This window comes from Hoplias malabaricus, chromosome 4 (assembly GCF_029633855.1).
Source record: "Hoplias malabaricus isolate fHopMal1 chromosome 4, fHopMal1.hap1, whole genome shotgun sequence".
Classification (NCBI taxonomy): Eukaryota; Metazoa; Chordata; class Actinopteri; order Characiformes; family Erythrinidae; genus Hoplias; species Hoplias malabaricus.
In genome coordinates, this window is record NC_089803.1 from 62,785,568 (window position 1) to 62,808,951 (window position 23,384).

At 39.7% G+C, this 23,384-nt stretch overlaps 1 protein-coding gene across 1 annotated transcript in view; it reads right to left on the reverse strand.

Annotated features, from left to right (window-relative positions):
• The window catches only part of LOC136695739 (membrane-associated guanylate kinase, WW and PDZ domain-containing protein 2-like), a 55,454-nt gene extending 35,377 nt beyond the window's left edge, over positions 1 to 20,077 (reverse strand). Inside the window, exons 1-4 of the mRNA XM_066669999.1 lie at positions 20,025 to 20,077; positions 17,213 to 17,325; positions 13,562 to 13,744; positions 7,861 to 8,478 (exon numbers count right to left, since the gene is read on the reverse strand). Coding sequence (XP_066526096.1) covers positions 7,861 to 8,478; positions 13,562 to 13,744; positions 17,213 to 17,261 — 850 coding nt within the window. The 5' untranslated portion in view covers positions 17,262 to 17,325; positions 20,025 to 20,077. The remainder of the gene's footprint in view (positions 1 to 7,860; positions 8,479 to 13,561; positions 13,745 to 17,212; positions 17,326 to 20,024) is intronic.
• Positions 20,078 to 23,384: the final 3,307 nt, after the last annotated feature.

The following is a 23,384-nucleotide window of genomic DNA, read 5'->3' on the forward strand; positions in this document are numbered from 1 at the left end:
ATTAATAATGCGGTGTTTACCTTTACATATGAAATTACTATATTCACGTTATCGGGTCTTAGCTTATTCTTTACACTGACATTTTTAGTAAGTTCTCTGAGAATTTTAGTATTACACAAAAGAGAGGTGAGTTTTATCTGTTAAAAATGATCATTAATGATTTTTAAGGTTTTACAACCTAATTGATAATAATGTAATAAACCAATCCAAGTGTATACTAATTTTAAAGTGGTATTTTCATGTTTTATTTTTTTTTATTAATTTACTGTAATAATTTCATCCTGGTTCAACACAAGACCAGGATCAAACTCAGGACCACAGGACCCCGTTGTGTGGCAGAGATATTACCTTTTGTGCCACCGTGCCACTAAATGTTCTATTTTCTCCTGACAACGACAATATAATGGTATTATGTGCAGTATATTTCACCCGTGGAATGAACCCAATTTAATGCATCATTTATTTTCAGTATTATCCTGATCTAACCTGATTGGCTGTTGCAACTATTGAGATGCTGCAGCTGATTGGCTGATTTTAATGTTTTAATGCAGGCTGTAAAAATATGCTGGATCTTAATCAGACATGGTGCACTGAAATGAGACACACACACACAGACATACACACACACATACTGCCTAGCCAACTCATCTAGCAGCAGAAGGAGCTGCCAAAATGGCTGGACGCCCACCTTGGAGGATCAAACAGAGCCAATTAAAAAGCACTTCGGATTAGCAATCTGAGTACAAACTCCACAAAAAGCCCCAAGACAATTTCACTGAAACCATTTTCCCACTCAACTGATGTTTATGTTGCTTTGCTCCATCTGAACCTATTAAATCTTTTACGCTGTCTACCTGCAGTGCCTAGGACAAGCTGCTAACAGTTAAATCTGTAGCACTTAATGTTGCTAACAAAAATTTGAGCCAAAAGACAAGAGCTGTTTACATGCATCATCATTTTTGACAATCACCATTACAGCTGAAATACACTGCAAATATGTGCTGTAGCCTTTGGATTAACCAGATTGGTTACTCTGACCAAAGAATATAGAACTAGCTCTGCACTGCCCTCTGGAGGATGAAACGTAGACTATGACGCTTATGTTGTCACATATGATATGATATGATATGATATGATATGATATGATATGACGAGTGGATCAGAGACAGTGCTGCTGGAGTTTTTAAACACTGTGTCCACCTAGTGTCCACTCTATTAGACACATCTAGCTTGCTGATCCACCCTGCAGGTGTTTGCATATAGAAAGAAAGAAAGAAAGAGAGAGAGAGAGAGAGAGAGAGAGAGAGAGAGAGAGAGAGAGAGAGAGAGAGAGACAAATGGCATGGACAGGCACACAGTGACAGAATAAAAAAAAAAAAGAGCCAAATCAGTTCCGCAAGAAAGACAGAATGGGAGAGTGAGGGGAAGCATGAAAAGGAATAAGAGAAGAGACAGAAAAAAGATAGACTAGCATTACTGGAGACGAGGGGATGAGGACAGGAGAGAGGGAGCAAGAAAGAGAGGGAGCAATGGAAACAGAAAAAATTGGCATCAAACAGAATTCTTCACTCAGTTACAGTGAGATGCTGTATAACAGGCTACAGTAGCTGCACTCAGTAAGACTGAAGTGAAAACTAGGGCAAAACAATTTCTATATAAATATATATTCACTTACATATACTTAAATACATTCCCAATATCCTCTTCCCAAAATGTAGCCTCTATCTAACATTAATACATTAAAAAAAACTGCCAGTGACAATTTGGGCCTTGACTTTTGGAATACAGAAATAGAAATACAGAAAGGCAGGCATATAGAATAGAAAGGGATAGACAAGAACGGGTAGGATATATCTCCACAGTGTAAATTTATAACCAGAATGAATGTGCAGTGTCCAGCGCTGAGACAGAGTGGATAAATTGCTGCATATTAAAGAAGTGGCTCAATGTCTGTGACAGTTTTATTGGGCATTTTAAAGCCTGGCCAGACACTCAGAACTTCTCTTTGATTAGCCAATTTAGCTGGTTCAGATGAAACAACTACTCATGCTCTAATAAATTACTAAAAATAATGTATGCTATAAATATATTAATTGATGTTGTACACAGTGTCAGAAGTAGTGTACACAATAAGAAATGCAAAACCCCACTTAAAAATATATAGCAAATATATTTATGCAATTGGCCATTCAGTATTCAGTACTGAATGCGATATTATATTATATATTATATACATCTATAGTCTGCATATTGTTAAGTGTTAAAACACACAGAATAATTGCTGTGCTGAAAATGGTCAACAACACCAAACATTTCTGGACAAGTGTGGCCTTGTATTCAGAAACTGGCGAATGAATGGAGTAGAGGATGAAAAACTAAAGCAACAATCATATAATAAGTATAAAAGAGGTGTTTGTAATAAAGTGGCAAGTGAGATTAAATGCAAAGATTTTTCCAGAAAAGTAACCAGTGAGTGAAAGTTGAAAGTGTTCCAATAAAGTGGTCATTGAGGCAAAGTATATGTTTCTAATAAAGTGGCTACACAGAGAAAATACAGATTAAACATTTCTTCTTGGCTGAGACCAAATGAAACATTAATTGATTCAGTGAACAGTGTGTTGAGTGTTTCTGTTTCCGAGAGAAAAGTCCAGACTGTGACGGTTAGCAAGTGCTAACCTCTCCCTCGTCCCATATGTCCTTCCCTTCACTCACAGATGCTACGTTTGCATGCTGCTAACATGCTAGGATCTGTTAGCACATCAATACGTGCACAGACATATGCTACCTTTTCACATTAGCTTTTCAGTACAGTCTCTAAGCATATCAAGACTAAGTACTCTACCAGATGCTACATTAAAATGTAGCATCTGCTATGAAGGCTAAATATACAAATAAACACCTCATTAAAATGTTAGCATGCCAGTACAGCCTGTTATCAAGACAAAGTTAGGAACACAAACAACATGTTAGCAGAAAGTCAGTTATCAAGGCTAAACATTAACAGGCTAGCTTCTCAGCACCATCTGTAAGCAAGTCAAGGTCAGTTCACACACAGCTAGCATCTTACTACGTTCAAGGCAAAGTTCATAGACATATGCTGTGGTATAACATTAACATTTACAAACTATTATCAAAGATATGTACACAAACTGGTTAAACATAAAAATGGCAAAATCGCACTCCATTCTGTTAGCATGTCAAGGCTAAACACTCAGACATATGCTGTGCTAACACATTAGCATCTTTCTATGTGAGTCATCAGGGAAAAACACACAATCTGTGGAGATGAATCACAGTCCAAACACTGAGCAGTTTGCAGTAGATGGGATTCAGGATATTCAGAGGCTAAAAGCTGCAGTGAGTGTCTATTTATAAAACAAATGAAAAATGCCACGGTTGAATCGCAAGTTCCCATTATTTCTCTGAGAGTTTGCATTATTCTGTCATTTAGCAATAACACTGCTTATGTGTGTGCATGCATTTGCATCATAGATTGAAACAAATGCAAGGAATGATTTTGTGTGGTTACACAAAATAATGTTACATGATGAATAAAAACAGCAAAGCGTGTTCCATCAGGTCAAATATGACTTGTTAACATGTTTCTATGTTTATTCACTTTAAACTTACAAACAGCAGTTCCAAGGCATGTAAAGGTCCACTGAAGCTTTTTAAAAAGCTGCAAACACAATGTCTGTAGGGTATCACGTTTCAAGGAGAACTCTGTATATTTCTGTTATTCCTTGTGTTAAACTGGCTAGCATCATACTGAATACTGAGGAAGAATTATGGATTGAATCCTGATTTACTCCTCTGACTCAAATAAAAAGCTAAAGCTTTGCTTGACCAGTGTGGGTGTGAGACCATGGCATGTGTGGCTTAGGAGTCCCACCATATACAAGTGGATCATCTGATTTCTAATCACTAGACTATAGACTATAGTAATTATAGTATAATATACTATATGTACTATTACTACTACTACTACTAATAATAATAATAATTTGTAGCAGTAGCATTGTGTGTGTGTGTGTGTGTGTGTGTGTGTGTAAAATCCTGCTCGATTTAACCAACAATCATTAGCTTCTGGAGTAAATATTAACACACATTAACACACAATAACACACACCTCTGGTTTTGAAGTGTATACTACTATTACTATTACGATGACTACATTCTACTCCTCAAGTTCCACTTTTATTTATTCTTATTTGGTTTTGGATTGTTTTGCTGTGTTTAACTGGTGTTTGTGTGTTGCTTTGACACTAGACAATAGAAATGACAATAGAATGACAATAGACTTGTATATGCTTCAGCTTCTGTGTTTTTAGATGCTGGATAACACAATAGCTAAGACTATTTGTGACCTGATAACATGTTATTCGAGGCTGGGGGGCCAAAAGTGCCTTCTCTCTTTCTGGGTGGTCTTCTCACTTTCTGGGAGGGAATGTTCTCCCTCGTCCCTCATCACAAGCACAATGCTAGCCATCACAGCATAACAGATCTGCACACTCAGTGTTCTAATCCAAGCATTTTGAGCTGTGATAGGAGCAGTTCTAAAAGATCTGGTAGCTGGCTTCACATGTCTCCCAGCTGTGGGTATGTAAACCTGTAGAAAAGTGTAAAATGCCCAGACAAAACACAGTATGTAAATAAAATATAAAATAACGTAGTTATTGTTGCTGGCTATAGCTGTGTTTTCTAAGACTTAAAATGAAGCACTGAAATGGCTGAAAAAAAAAAGAATCACTGAATAAAGCAAAATACTGACAGAAAGGGATGCAAGTTTCCACAGAGAATGACTCAAAGCTGTACAACATCCAAAACTCTCACAACATTGAATGAAAAGAACTCAACTCAATGAGTGATGAAGGACATCAGTTTGAAAGCCCATGTTACACACTGCAGACATCTTTTCTGCACGTTTACTTAATATAAAGAGCTGTTATTGAAAGCTTTAATTTGGCCAGAAACTTACAGTATTATGCTTACAGTTTTGAAACTAAAACACATATTCTACAGAGAACAAACAGATTTTAGTGGAAGCTTTATTTGAATTGGAACACAACTAATAACACAGTGTGCCATAACCTTTGCACAGGCCACATTTTCACTTCCCCACTGTGTTAAATTCAGCAAATAAACAGAAACTGCAATAAAAATTACACAAGTGTATTCTCTGTGTGTTGACTTATTTTTACTTACAACAAAATGTCATTTGCCCAGGGGTGCCCAGATTTTGCTCATGACTGTATGATGCTTTTACTTCATGTGATTTTGCAGTGCTGTTGTTTCATAAGGAACAAGAGCTAATAAAGTTAAAATAAAGGTGAGTGACAAACTCTGTATCAGTAATGATTTCCATATTAATAAGAACTGTGTCCTGTGTCCTGGAACTTATCGTAGTGCATCCAACAATAAAGGCAGACTGCAACTTATTTTCCACAATGAGGGAAAGATAGCACAAAGAAGGCTACAATTCCACATCCTGATCCAACTCCCACCAAGTTCCCTGGGCAAGATTTATTCACATTAAACTCACATTACTCACATTAAAGGAGACAAAGACAAACAGAACTAATGGATCAGAGAGGAAATGCTTTGATCACATATTACTATGAGTTTTTGCTGCCCATTTATAATTACCATTAAAAATGGACCACAGGGTTTTCCATTTGATATTTGGCCATCCCAGATATGAGGTCCAGGTATTTTGTAGTACTGAAATGCTATATGTGCTCAGTGCAGTTATTATTCTGGCACATTAAAACAATACAAACAGAATAATAAAGCACAAAGGGGCAATGCATTAAAGTTAGTTATTGGCATACAGAATGCATCCCATGTTGCTATGGAAAATCCACTTTAAAGAGATAGTCCAATGTTCTTCATTTGAATCTCTCTCTCTGTATCGGTACAATATCAAAAAACCTGTGAACACTTTGAGTTTACTTAATTAATTAATGATTAATTAGTAATTAAAGAGTAAATTCAAAGTGTCAGTTTTTGTGTCAGAGTGTAGAAGGCAAGGGACAGTTGCTTAAATCCCAGACTCAATACTATATACAGTATATAAACTTTCTAAACTGTAGCTATTACTGAGAGTGTTTTCATACCAGTGCTTTGTATAAAAAATTTCAATCACTGGATCAGCAAAATACAAAAGTCAAATAACAGTTAAGTAAATGGGGATACTATAATGCATTTTTAAAGAGCCTTTTTAGTTTTCTTAAGCAAGTAGTTGGTAATTATCAGGCAGCTGTAACTGATAGAAGCTAATTATTAATTTATTAAGCTAAAGCATGGGGTAAATTTCTCAGCATTATTTCTTCCTGCTTAATTGCATTGTATTGATTATTTTCTCTAATTGTGTTATTACTCCATTGTTAGGCAATACCTAAGGAATAGAGGTCTAACACATTGTGTGAAAATTTCATGATGAAAGAACCAATAGAAATGCTCTAAATTACCTGGGATAAAATCTTTTTACATTCACATCCATTAAAGATTAAACGGGTTTTTTTCCTTCTCCTGTAAAGTTACTATTTTGGGAGAACATGTTTTTAATTGGACAGTGATGATATGCTTCACATAATGATACTTAATAATAAAACCCAATAACTGCCCATTGCCTTCAGTGGTACATACTGATTCAAAAGTTTGTTTTCTTTCTCAAATTCAAGCTATGGATACAGCAGATGGTTGCAGCAGAGGTTGGAATGCAAGCAGTATTCTTTAAATGAATAGCCTGATGGATAAGTGTGAAGTGGCCTGTTATCTGAAGCTGTGCTTATATTTTCACAGTGCTGTCATGTTTTTGCCACATTTCTCCCATTGGAATGTCATATCAACTTTGTAAAAGTAGTCAAAAAGGGTGGTATACTGCTATAAAAATATTTTATTGTCACGCTTAATGTATCAGATATAACATTCTCCTCACTGTGTTGAAATGGATGAGTGTCTGAATCACACTCAACAGCTTGTAGTGCTTTAAATGCAGCGTATCACTTTAGTGCATTGTAAGGCGATTGTGAATGGCTCCCTCAGAGGGAATAAAGCAGGCAGAAGGATATAAATACCCTGACAGGTACTGTGTGTGTGTGTGTGTGTGTGTGTGTATGTATCAGTGTCTATTTTTACTCTTTTTTTTTTCTTTTTTGCTCCTTCTCCTAATCAGTGTGCTCTGAATGCTGTGGAATACATAACAGCCTTGGCCCAAGTATGACACTGCACTTTTGTGAAGGCCTTGAAGAAGAACCATGACTCAGCACAATTCACTGGGGACAAATAGCTCACCCAGTTGATCTACAAACACAAGTCCCAAAGAAGCTGGGAATGGAGGAGATGTGCAGTAAACCGTGATAAATATATTCTATTTAAAAAAACAGGTTTTATTTTTAATATACACTTAATAATCATTTGGGAACTGAAGATCCATTTTAAGATTAGTCCCACACTAGGGAAACTGACAGTTTAGAAAGTTTGTCAGGAATCTTCACAACCTCACAAGGCCTTTGTTGTCCTTTCCTGAAACTCTCAGATTATGTCATGCACTGTAGGGGGTGTAATACTTAAATCCTTGCAAACACTTGTTGCACTGAAACTGTTAGATTATCCCTAAGGGCCCTTGACCTGTCCTCGCTCATGAATGATGTTCCTAGATGATGCTGTTATTTCCAAGCATCACCTTCTTAAGATGTTTTTGAAGGGCTTTACCATGTGTCTGATTCAGCTTTTCTGAAACATGTCATTGGCTAACTTACAGGTTACAAATTTGCCTTTGTAATAATTTCTACACAGCTTTAGGTTGTAATATTTACATTTACATTACATTTACATTTACAAAATTTACATTCTTACCTGCCCCACCCCTCTGCACCACCAGCTTGGCCTCGGCTCCGACAGGACACTCTTTGAGGAGTTCCACCACATGAGTGTGGGACATTGTCAGTGCTGAATGCTGGTTGACCTCCAGGATGAGGTCTCCTTCACAGAGCCCAGGACATCCCTGCGCCTCGAGGATCTGCTTCACTCTCTGGCCTCCAGGACCGTCTGCGATGGTGAAGCCGAAACCATCAGGCCCTTTCACCATGGAGACCGTGATAAGCTCTCCTCCGGTCGCCCCTGACGATGCCATGGAAACACTGTCGTCAAGTGGCCCTGCATCCAGGTGAGTATCTCCTGGGTGAGGCTGTGTTAGTGGAGGATGGAGAGGGTCCATAAACCGGGCTGTTCTGGAGATGTACTCCATGTAATTGTCATAGCTGCTGCGTCCGTTCACAAGCAGAGGGCGCTCTAACAGCCCCAGTGGAGAGATAATACCCCCAGGTGTGTCCTCAGGTTCATAGGGCAGAGGATACCCACGACAGAGCACCAGCGTCACACTCTGCCCGATGGGGACGGACTGAAAGAGCTTCACCACATCTGCATGAGTCGTCCCCAACACACACACTTCATTAATGTACACAATAACATCACCTGGAGGGGAAAGAGAGAAAAAGACTGAATGAAAATGTGCAATTAATTAAATTTTTTTAAAAAGACACACAGATGATATACAGTATATTTCTTAGAGAGAACAATCTATAAATATCCTATAATCAACCCCCTGCTGAATGGATACCTATATAACATTTTACAACACCAGATTACAGTACAGCTGTAGAAATGATGGAATATGAGTATGGAATATGGAATATGAAGCTTCATCTTCACTTTTCTGAAAACACAGCTTCAGAGCACTGTCCATACAGATAATATTAAGATCTTTTTCAATTAGAATGACCATTATTATGGAAATGACAGGAAGCTGAGAGGTGATTTCTATAGCTTGAATGTCATTGTGTGTGTGTGTGTGTGTGTGTGTGTGTGTCCAGTAACAGGTCAAGTCCCTCTTGGCTATTCTGGTGATGTTGAGGAATTTTAATTATTATCAGTAAACACAATCGGCCTTTGCCTCCAGGTCCTCACTGTCTCGATCAATAACTTCACACACACACACACACACACACACACACACACACACACACACACACACACACACACACACACACACACACAAGTGACAAAATGTGCATGCTATAGTTATCCATTGGCTTTATAGCTCCTTTCTAAGATTAAAGAAACCAAAATTAAGACACAAAGATTGTTTCATCATTAGTAGTAGGAAAGGAAAACTGAGTAAAGTTGAAGTGTTGCCAAACTATGAGTTTATATTAATCAGTATTAACACAATGAACGTCATTCTTCAAACCATTAACAGCTTTACATAAAATAATGAATATTAAGTAAACCCTGTGCTATAAAGCAGTGTGTGGGGGTGTTTAATGCTCATGTAGATCACATTATGAATCTTTTGTCAAAGCTTAAATAGCTGCTCTAATGGATCCCGACCTGTCATCATTAAGGTGGTAGAGATCAGACAGACATGACACACCAACACTACACTTGGGACAATGCTCCAAGCAAGTGCTGCCAGTTACTTCTAACAGCTTCTTTTTGGAGATATCCTCTTACTGGCAATTAATTAAAAACATCTGCTCATATAGATCCCATACACCAATCAGCCATAACATTGCAACCACCTCCTTGTTTCTCCACTCACTGTCCATTTTATCATCATAGAACAAGGTTGCACTTTGTAGTTCTACAGTTACAGATGGTACTCCGTTGCTCTGCTTACTTTGTTAGCCCCTTTAGTCCTGTGCTTCAGTGGTTAAGACCCCCACAGGACCACCACAGAGCAGCTAGCATTTGGGAGATGGATCATTTTTAGTTTACTGCAGTGACCCTGAGATGGTGTTAGTGTGTGTTTTGCTGGTATGAGTGGATCAGACACAGCAGTGCTTCTGGAGTTTTTAAACCCCTCAGTGTCACTGTTGAACTAGAATAAACTAGGAAAAAAATAATATATGTATATATACACACACACACAGTCTGTAATTGTAGAACTACAAAGTGCATGTATAAAATCAGTGCAAAGTAAGAGTAGAAACTAGGAGGTATTTTTGCCAACTGCTGATCATATGTTGTTTGGGGTCTTTGCATGTCACTGTCACTCTCAGGATGAGAATGGTTTGTGAACCAAAAATATCAGGACAACAGCAGTGCTTTCATACAAAATGACTACTGATAAAGGACAAGAGAAAGACTAACACAAATTGTGCATCAACAGATGGATTGAAGTCTGTCCTCTAATCCAACAACCGTTTTTTTCAGATAAATTGGCCAATAATTGTAGAATCACAAAGCCTTTCTGACAGTACTAGAACTCTATTCCAAACGTGATGCCAGAGAGCAATAATAAGCTCCAGTGGCCAAGAATGGAGTTTGGCTTCATCTATATTTTCCATCAAACATTGGAGGACCACCACGCTGCACCTGATTCAGTTCATTCGGCAGCCATTATTAGGCTCATCATTAGTAAATGCAGGTGCAGAGGAATCCGACCAAAACATAAACATAAAGCATGTAAACAGAACGTGGGCTGATAGGAATTAGCTGGTGAAACACAAGAGAAAAGTCAGCTTTAGAATACATTGTGCAAATATATACTAAGCTGTATTGTGTAAAAAACAGGAGCCACTCCAGAGCTCAAGGGTTCCAACAAGGATTCAATTACACAGAAAATGTGGGAGCCCTGCTGTCACTAAAACTGCCCTCATCATATCCACAGCACTTAAAGCTGTCATCTTTGAGAGAGAGGGGGAAAAATCAAGCTCTACTCTTGCTTTAGATCCAAACAAACTCACAGTTGTTTGTGTCCATCCTTCCACTGTATGATAACTAAAAAGTATTGGGTCTGAAAGGACGTGGACAGGCAGATCAAACAAAGAACCTGCTGGTGTTCTCAGACCTAACCGCAGACCTCAACATCACTGAATGCAGGAATGAATTTTAGTGGAAATTATGATGCTTAATATTAGTTTTGAGTGGAAATGAAGAGGTCTTTGACTTGCAGCCAAAATGTGTTTTAATGTAAACAGTACATTGCAATTTTCAAGAGTGCTGATGATGTATTTGCATTTCACTTCGTCTGTGTTTTTCTCCTTCTTCAATCCTAATCTATCCTTTTTTTTTCATTTCACGCTCCTCCTTTTTCTTTTCTCGTTGAACTTTGTCCCTCTCTTCTGTCTCTTTCTTCCATTCATCTCAGATGAGTGACCATGGTGATATGAGGGGCAGCGTGTGTGTGTGTGTGTGTGAGAGAGAGAGAGAGAGAGAGAGAGAGTGAGAGAGAGAGAGAGAGAGAGAGAGAGAGAGAGAGAGAGAGCGAGAGAGAGAGGAGAACATTGCAAATAGGCCACAGAATCCAGAGGGAGACACAGGAGGGAAGAAGAAGAAAAGATGACTTCTTCAAGCACTAAATCTCTAACACTGTACAGCTGAAGTGTATGAATTACTCAGAGTGCCTGTCACTCATTCAGCGTTCATGCAGTACAGTAACAGTACAGTGCATGGCCAAAGATTTGTGGGCACATCAGGTAGTGTCACAGTCACACAGCTCCAGGGACCTGGAGGTTGTGGGTTCGAGTCCTGCTCCGGGTGACTGTCTGTGAGGAGTTTGTTGTGTTCTCCCTGTGTCCAAAAACACAGGTTGGTACATGGATTGGCTACTCAAAAGTGTGTGAGTGAATGTCACCCTGTGAAGGACTGCCGCCACCTCCAGGGTGTGTTCCTGCCTTGAGCCCAGTGATTCCTAGTAGGCTCCGGACCCACCGCGGCCCTGAACTGGATAAGCAGTTAAAATGAATGAATGAAGTAACAGCCTCTGCTTCCTTGGGAAAGTTGTAGGCAAGAACATTATCTGAACATTGCCAGAATAATTTGATGGCATTCAGCCATTCAACTCATCCCACAGGTACTGGATAAACTCCATCACACCTGTAACCCATGATTGGTACTGTATATGGTAACCTAAGGCCATTTGTGTAGGTGCTCCATAATAGACCATTCAGTTGTCAATATTTGCTTAATAGTTGATATTGTTGACACTGGGAAAATGTGAAATGTGGATTCACTATTCAACACAGTGTATGTCATGTATGTGTAAAGCGAGGGAGGGACAGCTCATGTGCTTTTGTCGCAGGGCCATTTTGTACAATAGCCCACTGAAGTTATAGAAGACTGAACAATGGAATTGTGTGTATGTGTATGTAAAATACTGCCGCAGTTCAGCTCCAACTGGACAAGTAATCTGCAGTGTTAGGGCTGCCTATTAATCTCAAAGGAGTTTTTCTACCCCCATCAGAGTAAAACTGCCTGGAACATACTCACATACCCCCACACACACACACTCACACACACTGACAGACAGGCACACTGCGACCTTGGCACTGGAGTGGACACTGGCAGAGAATCAGAGAGACTGTCCAGCTGGGTGCTCAGTTTGAGTGAAATTGTGTGTGTATGTGTGAGTGTGTGTATGTGTGAGTGTGTGTTTGGCTCAACCATTCTCCCAAGTCCTATATAGTGCACTAAACTAAACATGAATTAATGGGCCCTGCACCTTAATAGCGCTTTTCATTTTCAGTGGTCATTTCTACACTCAATGGCTTCCATCAGAGCAGCTGGACCAATGGTGTTCTAATTCATCTCATAAGACATTTACATGAGAAAAACATTTCATTGGATTATGTTCATTTAAAATATTCAAACCAATTCAGATTTTCAGAAAGAAATGAATAGCCCACTGTCTTAGTAAGTGTTCGTTCATTGTCTGTAATCACTTATAAGTTCTGGGTCACGGTGGGTCTGGAGCCAACCCAGAATCACTGGGCACAAGGCAGGAACACACCCAAACACACAGCAAACACTCCAACATTCAGTCGCACACTCACACCTGTGGACAACTTCCACCCGAAAATATGTGTTTTTGGACCGGGGGGTGGGGAAACAGAGCACATGGAACTCCTCACAGTGGCACTACCTGCTGCACCAACGCACTGCCTGGAAACAGCTGAGATTATAAATTTTGTGATTCTACATAAAAAACATGATCCATTTCACAACTGGTGTAAAACAACACTGGTACTTGACCAATGGGGACATGCACCTTTGTAAACATTGCCATTTACTTTATCATTTACTACATTTAACAGACACTTTTATCCAGAGTGACTAGCATTGCTAATCATGTTACAGAAGTAGGAAACTGATGTGTCAAGAGTCTGGCTCAAATACTTTCACTGGTGTAGCGTGGAGCCCTTGGACGCTTGCCAGGATGACCGCTGCAGCATAAACTTGGTTATGCTCCAAAGGGAGGTTTTGCTGTCACTTTTAATGGCTGGTAGAGATTAAAAGGAACTATAACAATCCTGTTTTATAAGAGTGCAAGATGTATTACAGTTTTGCATCATTTTTTGTTGCTGTTATGGGTTTACTCTCAGTCAGAGGTCTGGAGTTCCCTCCTCATCTAAGCCCCGCAAGAAATACAAAAACACAAGCTTTACCAGTGATGTCCCGATTCAGAGAGGATGATGTTACAAATAACTCAAAAAATGTAGTTTTTCTTATGTATTTTTTTGTGTGTGTCTGTGTGTGACTGTTCATGTGTGTGTACCTGTAGCCATTTTTCCGTCCTGTGAAGCAGGCCCCTCTGGAATAACACTCTTCACCTGCAGGAACTCGTCCGGTTCGTCTCCCCCGATGATGGTGAAGCCGAATCCCATCGTGCTCTTCTGCAGCGCTGTGGACAGGAAGCTGCCCTTCAGCTGAGTGGGGTCTCGTGTAAACAAGGGCTTTTCTATCAGGGACAACAAAAAAACAAACACATTATTTGTAAGATTTTAATTAAAACACGTAAACCTATTAGAAAAAAAGCACAGTCACCAAATAAGGGAGAGAAACAAGTAGAGGCAGCGAGTCGCACTTACAGCCAAATAACAGCAGCAAGAATGAGGACAAGCTCTCTGAAAAAACACTGATGCATTGAATTTACTTAACTCTTAAGTAGACATCATCTACAAAGGAAAAAATTATAAACGCTGTACAAAAAAAATACATACATATACATATTATTTATTTATTTATTTATTTTATTATTTTTTCAAGATTTAGCAGAGATTTTTATTTCCAAATAATTCTGAAGACTAGACTGAATCTGTTGGTTCATTCACCATGAAATGTTAAGAAACAAAATTTGAAGTTTGTTAATAAAAACTGGAAAAAAGTATGTATTCTTTTTGGACAGCGACAATTACATCAACATAATCCCTGTGTGTCAGTTTACTAATTTTTATCCACAAGTGTGTTGATGTAATATCAGTAATTTCAATGCACTACTTTTCTCATCACACACACAGCAGGTTTATTGACCAAGAGTCATTGTTTGTTGCTCCAGTATGAGGTTGGCTTACAAGAGAGTGGGTCCCTCAAATGGGGGCAGCCATGTTTAGTAAAGAATATCTAACACATCAAAACTTCTAGCTGTCAGTATAATGGCTGTGTCATAATGTGGAAAAGAAAAAGACAGATTGCTCCTTTAAACACACTGAATGCATTAAATAACACAGTCCCACATAGTCGCCAATGGTTTTTCCAATGAAACTCATAACTGAAGCAAGAAATGTCCACAGGGAGGTTCCTTCAGTTCCACGTGAGAGGAACCGAGCTGAAAACAGCTGCGGAGGAGCCTTTAGACCATGAAACAGCAGAAATAAAGGCTATAGCATCAGAGGATTAGCATAGCTCAACCAGTGCATCATTACATCTCCACATGTAATGGGCCATTCCTTTATTTCCACATTTGTTTTCTCTCATATTTTCTTTCTGGGTAATTTGCTGGGCACATATCCTCCCCCATGCTTTCATTCAGGTCCTGTAGCTGGTCTGGAAACGGAGCGCACGCATGCGTGTCATATATGAAGGGGATTATTCAGTCATTTCTTGCACAGTTTGTTTTATTGCTATCCCAAATAGATCACCTGTATTTTATGTATTTTTGTATTTGTGGTTCCCAAAGTGCTATGTGTCATATTATAAGGAGCAAAGTTGTCCAACCATTAGGTGGCAAAAAAAGACAGTGTACTATATATAAATAAAACAACAACATTTCCATTTAAACACTAAAAATAATTAAATAAATGAAATAAATGTATCATGTTTATGATGTTTATGTTTATCATGGGCTGCTGACACTTTTATATTGCTAATATATATTATTGCTCCTTTAACATGATCACAATCATTTGGAAACATTAGGGAAAAAGATTGTGCCCAAAAATGACAGAATATTCTTATAAATGACAGGCCTAAAACATGAATTAAAAAATGAAAAGAGAAATTAACGAAACGGTTAAGCCAGGCTCTTCTCCTCTACATTTCTTGGAGGAACCTAAAAAGCCTGAGGGATTCTGGGGGTAACTAAGAAGCTCCTGCTGTTAGCCATGCTCCTATAGCAGGCACACATTCCTCCAGAGCAGTATCGGATGCTGTCCTTAGGACATACCATGTACTCCAAAGACTCCAGCCCGGAAAAGAGGGGCTTCGGATAGGTCAGTGAGGCTGTGGGAGCGTTCGGGAGCTGGACCCACGTACGCCAGCCTAGCCCGAGGCAAAGTAGCAGAGGAAGGGCCTTCCTCCACTGTTACAGAGAGAAAATCAAACCCTCAGCTAACACACATGAAGATGAATCACTAATGGGTTGTTATTCTCTGACCTCACTGCTGTACAATACAGTTCATTATTTATGAAAGGTTTTACGTCACAAAATGGATCTTTCACCAACTGAGCTATATGCGATGCTACGGGTTTGTAGGAAGTCCCCAGATCCTTAAAATTTTACAAACCTGGTATTTGTAAAAATCTGCTCAGGAAGCTTTCACAAATGATGCTCTCAGATAGAAAAAAGTCACTAAGAGTAAGCACTATGAGCGAATGACATAAATGATGAGTTCAGAGGCGTCACCATGGAGACAGGCTTCAGGATCAAGAGGGAAACGTTACTACGGATACGGACGTCAAATCTCACTCACACAGTAACATGCCACATTGGACCTGGAACACGTTATTAAATAATTGAATAACATCAAACCACCTTAAGACAGTTATGCGGTGAAATTATTGGAGGTAATTGCTGGTGTAGTGATGGTGAAGGAGGCGTGGGTGGAACTGCGGAGGTGTGAAAAAATGAAAATATAGAAATAGAGAAAATGTACATACTCCACAGGAGACTGGGGCTCCATGTGGTCAGCTAATGTGCAGAAGGTGAGTGGGTTTTGTGACTGAATTACAGCACCTTCACTCACAAGGTTATTTATTAACTTTCGCATAATTAAAAGTAGCAAACATATGAATGAACAAAAACGTCCATAAAACAACTTTTAAGAGTAATACATTTTGCTGTACAGAACCTTTCATTCAGGTAGCAATGCCATACATCTGTTATATTTCACTGTAATGAACACTACAGTAAAAAAGACTCCAAATAGAAGCCATAATAGACTTTGTTTATCAAAATAAATCAATAAAAAATAGACATTCAGAAGCCCAGCAGAATGTAAACCACAGTGATTACTGTATAATAGATACAGTAGTTATCAGAACAAAATGTTGTAATTCCATTTTTGTCATTGCTCTCTCTGTCTTATTTGCACATTGGGGAAAAGAAGGCATGCTCCAAGATTAATTCATTCATTTATTATCTGTAAGCGCTTATCCAGTTCAAGGTCCAGAGCCTACCTGGAATCATTGGGCACAAGGCGGTCCTTCACAGGGCAACACACACTCACACCTACAGACACTTTTAAGTCGCCAATCCACCTACCAATGTGTGTTTTTGGAGCACCCGGAGAAAACCCACACAGACACAGGGAGAACACACCACACTCCTCACAGACAGTCACCCGGAGCGGGAATCGAACCCACAACCTGACTGTGCCACTACCACCGATCTGCTCCATGATTAAGATCAATTTAAATCAAAGCTAGCTTGCTAGTTATTTGTAGTAGTAGTATTTGTATTAGTAATAGTAGATTTAGTAGTACTTGTAGTAGCAGTTATATAGGCAGCAGCAGTAGTAGAATTAGTAGAAGTAGAAAAAGAGGCAGTAGCAGTAATAGTTGTAGTTGTAGATGTAGTATCAGTAGTAGTAGTAGTGGAAAGAAGAAGATAATATTACGGAATTACAGTAGTGAATATTATTGTTGTTAAAGAATAATCATAATGCAAGAAAAATGAATAAGTGGATTAATGTATATATATATAATGTACCTCTGTAAACAGCTGGAAGGGGCACACTGGACAGGCCTTGACCTTGCATTTGGAGAAGTCTTCTCTTAGCCTCAAGAACTGGGTTCTCAAACTGAGTTCTCCTGTTTATATGACTGAGAGAGAGTTAGAGAGAGAGAGAGAGAGAGAGAGAGAGAGAGAGAGAGAGAGAGTTAGAGAGAGAGAGAGAGAGAGAGAGAGAGAGAGAGAGAGAATGAATTCTGGTAATTCCTGGCATACAAACCCACCATATGGCATTGGAACAAATGGTACATGTTTCTGTATATTCAAACAGAGAATGATTTAATCTACACGGTGAATTCATTAGAACTGTAGCATTCAGAAAAATGATTTTAACTAAAACACTCCAGCACTAATGAGCACAGACACCATCCGCTAATGACCAATTAATAAAAAACAGATATCAGACAATCAGTGGCTGACCTTCCATAGCCACCTATTAATGACCTGAGAAATCTGAGTTAGTGCCAATTAATGATGTCAAACCTGAGGCATCAGGTTATATTCACACTGCATATTTTCCCCATTTTTTACACCAACTATTGTTACATTTGGTCAGACAGGATCTCAATATTCAGAATTTTATACATTTATACGTCTGCAATATGTAACTTGGTTGCCATAGCAACAATGCATGCCACAGTACACGGTGTCAAGGAGGTTAATATTAGACTGATATTAGAATATATCAAAGACTTATTTACTGTATGAAGCTGTGTAATTACTGGATTCAGCTACTTATTCCATAGAAAACCAGAGAATGCTCTAGAGCATGACCCTTATGTCACCACATACAAGACCATATGTGATGAGTTAGAGGAGTATAAACCCTAAGGACTGGGCTTTTTTAAGGAGTAAAACTGTGTTCTCTGCAGAGATTAATCTCCATCCAATAACTGGAATGAGCTGGAGTGGAATGTGTGATCTAGGTATAATCATCCAACACCAGTACCTGGCCTCACTGATGCTCTTTGTAATCAAATCCTCTCAAACATGTGACCATTGCTTAGCACTGGGTGTGTTGGCCTAAGGCTCCTGTGCGGCTGCATTTTAAAAAATGTAGTTCCCATGTTCATCATGGAGCAAATAAGACAATCGCAACCAAATCACAATTACCTGCAAAAAAAAGTGGTTGGACAGCTTTAGTTAATTCATAAAGACCCAGATCCAATGCAGATCCAGAATCAGATTAATTTCCAGTTTATTATGAAATCAATCAGAGAAGCAGAAGCTAGATGAGAACTCTCATTCTGCTGGGCTTTATTAATATGGGCCGGGAGCCTGATTAAAATGGAAGCAGAGCAGGAGCGCTTGGCACACATTTTTTGCTTGGATATCTTTTTAAGTCCTTATGACAGACTGAAGTTACATGTTACGAAGAGGATATTGGGAATGGATCAAAAGTGGGTGGGTACAGAAAAATCAGCTCTGAGACTTAAACCTTTCCATCCATTCATCCATTGATTCTCTCTCTCCCTCACTCTCCCTCTATTTTACATAATATTTAATCAAAGGTCCCTGAGGAGGTGACAGAAAACAGTAGGCATCATTAGAGCTTGTGGGTTTATTAGTAAACGTTTATTAATTTAAGAAAAATGCAAACAATAGCTAAACTCATGTAGATGACATGAGGGGGCAAGGCCTGACAGTAAATAAAGCCATGCTTCCAATAAGCTGAGGCAGTGTTGATAACCCTCTCTCTCTCTATCTCTCTAACACCTAATAAACAGCTTCATGCATTATGTGCTGATTGCATGTCTCATGTGTTATGGCTGCGGGAGAGAGATGTACAGTGAATTACAGTGATTTGAGAGCAGCTTTATCAGCCTCCCACTCATCACCACAGCGCAGCTCTTTCGTCCAGCAGGCCCCAGAAAAATCTGCTGTTTAATTCACTGTGCCTCAAGCTTGTTAAACCCAATGTACTCTGACCTGTTAAACCACTCTCCAAAAAACAGCAGAGTCCTCAAACAAACACCAGCCTTCATCAAAAACAAAACAAACTTTGATTTCTCCAACACCAATGTTCCCCAAACCCCCTCAGAAACAAATCTTTCTCTAACAAAGACTTTAATTCACCACCTTCCTCCAATAAAACACCATCACTCTGCAATTAAAAAAACACCTCATTTACCAACAAAAGCCATCACACTCCAACAACCTTCAGCATTCTCGTTTAAAGAAGTCTGGGAGCTATCTTTACTGGAGCCTTGTTGCTAACTGTAGTGAAAAGTCTAAGGGCTACTAAGCTGCTCCACACTCACACGTCTCATTTACTGGACTGGCTGTTTAGTGAAAGGTGAATCTATTAAACATACTCTAGGGAGACAAAGGTCATTTTTCTATGGCAATACTTTCTGCCAAGAAAGATTTTTGACAGCATCATTTTTAAAGAGAAAAAAGTAAGACAGGCACAACACAGTGGGAGAGAGTGAGAGAATGTGTATGTAGCCGCATAGCATGAGACCAAAGCTGCATTGCTGGCTCCTGGCCACTGTTCCTCTCTGTCCTGGGATAAGAAAGTCGCAAGCCAAGCTATAAATAGTCCCACCTCACATTGAACTGCTCATTAAGCAAGAAAAAGAATGGCACACTCACACACGCGCATACGCACGCACGCACACACATGCACACGCACGCACACACAAATACATGCTGTGCTGAATAAGACACAGAGTTGAGCAGCTGCCCGGCCAAAGTAATGAAGTCAATTAATATGAAATGTGTGGGAAAAAAATTGAAATCGAAAGTGCCACTGCATTAAGTATTTAAGAGAGAAGGGGGCTGGTCTTACTCAACATAGTAGCTGCCGTAAACAGGGTCATCGATTTTCTCCCAGCCATAGGGAAGCTCTGAAAAACATAGCACAAAAAAAATGTGTTATTCATCATGTCAAGCAAAGAATCCATAACAGTCTATGGTCAATCATCACGTCAGACATAAACGTGCACAGAGCACTGTGCTATACAGCCTAGGGCAAGAAATCAGAAGTAGCACAGGAGACACAACTAATGGAACATTGAACTTTGCATGTAACTAATATAACAGGATTGTATTGTAAGTCTGTGTGGAGTTTGGTTTGTTCTTCCTGTGTCTGTGTGGGTTTCCTCCGGGTGCTCCAGTTTCCTCCCATCGTCCAAAAACACACGTTGGTAGGTGGATTGGTGACTCTAAAGTGTCCGTAGGTGTGAGTGTGTGTGTGTGTATCTGTGTTGCCCTGTGAAGGACTGGCGCCCCCTCCAGGGTGTATTCCTGCCTTGCACCCAATGATTCCAGGTGGGCTCTGGACACACCATGACCCTGAACTGGATAAGCGGTTACAGATAATGAATGTATTGCTCCAGTTTCCTCCCATCGTCCAAAACACACGTTGGTAGGTGGATTGGTGACTCAAAAGTGACCGTAGGTGTGAGTGTGTGAGTGACTATGTGAGTGTGTGTCCTCCCCTCGCCTTACGTCCAGAGATTCTGGGTATGCTCCGGATCCATCGTGACCCTGAAACACCTTCATTCTACACAGCAAATTCACTTCTGTTAAATCAACACTATTAGTTTTAAATGAACACAGAGTGTTAACGAGTTCCTGAAAGCTTCTTTCAAGTTCAGTCACACTGGACAGATTTTCAGTTTGCATAATCACCACAGGAAAACTAAAACAATGAAGGAATGGAGCAGCTGCACATGATCAAGTGTGGTCTAGAGCACTATAACATTCCTCAGTTCAGTTCCTCAGACTATTTGAACTGGTGTTTGTGAAAGAGGGCTTTACCATAAACAGGTGCTATAAAAAGCACAAAATACTAATTATAAATATACTATAAGAAAATAAAATAGCACAATATAAATAACAGTAATTTAAAGGGTATTAAAAGATACCTGCTTAATAGTATTCATGTAAGATGAAATGGTAGCTGAGCAGGTGTCTACAAACTTTCAGCCACATACTGTATCTCCACGCACTCTCCACATCTCCCTTAAAGCTCCACTATACAGGAGTACAATTACACACTCTAGCTGCATCTGCTCTTACAGGTCATAAGCCTTTACTCCATTCGCCTCTGCTCAGTTTCTGACCACACGACCCTGGAATCGATGGACGAACCTTTCAATGAAGATGTTTCAAATTAAGTGGCCAGTGAGCATACTTTCCCGTGTCTAAATAAATCACTGATTTTCTTGAAAAGCTGACAGTTCGTTTGCAATCAAAAAGACTACCTGATTTTCCCACCTCATTTGACACTGTCACACACATACACACACGTACGCGCACACACACGAGAGAGAGATCAAAGAGCTGTCATGTACTAATATGCACTGAGGCAGGAGGTAAAAAAAAGAGGCTTTATTGCCACTATCTGCCTATAAGGTCAGAGAGAGAGAGAGAGAGAGAGAGAGAGAGAGAGAGAGAGAGAGAGAGAGAGAGAGAGAGAGAGAGAGACTTAACAAGCAGAAACCCTGTTAATATTGTGAAAGGTTTCCTGACTTTGATTCTCAAAAGTCCCCTCAAACCCCTTAATTTTCAGACCTATCATAATTTTAAATTACATTATTTTATGAATTATTCAGACTGCACTAAAGCTTTAATTCATTACTGCTGTCAAATATTTAGATAAATGAAATGTGGACCCACATAAAGACCCTCAGAGTTAAAGGGGTCCAGCATTCTTTGACCACAAGGGGGATTCATTATTACTATTTCTATATATTCTCTCTCTGCCTCTCTCACCCTCTCAGATGGGACTGTTGTAAAGGTATGGCTTCATGCTACTATTAAAATTTCATTTTTGCTGGTGTTTATATACTACATTATAAATATTTCTGGTGTGTTGAATATAGGCTTAAAACACAAAGCTGAGGTTCAGCCAACTCACAAAGGCACACACACACACAAACACACACACACATAAACCCAAAGTGTGGAACAACAGAACTGTGTTCTCTGGAGTAATGGAACTCCATCCAATTCCTTTTTGTTCTGAAAATAAATACTAAACTAAAAGAAAATTCTCAATAGAAAGTCTGGGCGGCACGGTGGTGCAGCTCCAGGGACCTGGACATTGTGGGTTCAAGTCCCACTCCGGGTGACTGTCTGTGAGGAATTTGGTGTGTTCTCCCTGTGTCCACGTGGGTTTCCTCTGACGGTCCAAAAAATGTGTTGGTAGGTGGATTGGTGACTCAAAAGTTTCCATAGGTGTGTGTATGAGTGAATGTGTGTGTCGCCCTGTGAAGGGTGTGTTCCTGCCTTAAAATGATTCTGGGTATGATCCGGACCCACCGTGATCCTAAACTGGAATAAGCAGTTACAGACAATGAATAGAAATGCTTGAAATTCGTGACTTGTGTCTCAACTAAGATTGCATACCTCGATTACACAACTCTGACTTGATCCTTGACTCGGGACTTGACTCTGACTCGATACTCAGTGACTTGCCTTGAACCCACATCAGAGTGACTCATGACTTGATTCAGACTAGCCTCAAGTGATGTGACAAATGGGACTTTCATCCTAATGATCAATTCTCATTAACTCATATATCAACAAAAACATGATCCCCAGTGACTCCCGACTCAAATCAGCCTGGATTTTCTGTAACTCCTGACTTGACTGAGACTTAATTCACAGTGACTCTCTGCCTCGGGTGCAGAGACCTGTCCAGGTTAGAAACAGATTGAAGGTTTAAGGAGGCTGTTGAGTCCATACACATACACACACACACACACACACACACACGTACAAAACCCTAAAGCCCTCAGAGACCGTTACCATGGCAACGCCAGGAGCACCTTTTCGGAGCTAAACTGAGGTTCTTTCACAGTCACCAACTTCCGCAGTCCATCATTCAATCACTACGACGACCAACAGACACACACACACACACACACACACACACACACACACACACACACACACACACACTTTTCCTGAGCCTACACATTTCCCCAATTGAGCAGACAGGAAGTGTGTGTGTGTGTGTGTGTGTGTGTGTGTGTAAGAAAGAGCGAGAGAGAAGAGAGAGAGAGAGAGAGAGAGAGAGAGAGAGAGAGAGAGAGAGAGTACATTTAACGTTTCAACCTTTCATTCACGTCCAGATAAAGAATGAAAGACAAAATCATGGTGTTCTTCTGAGTTCAGACTAATTACCACAACTTCCTCA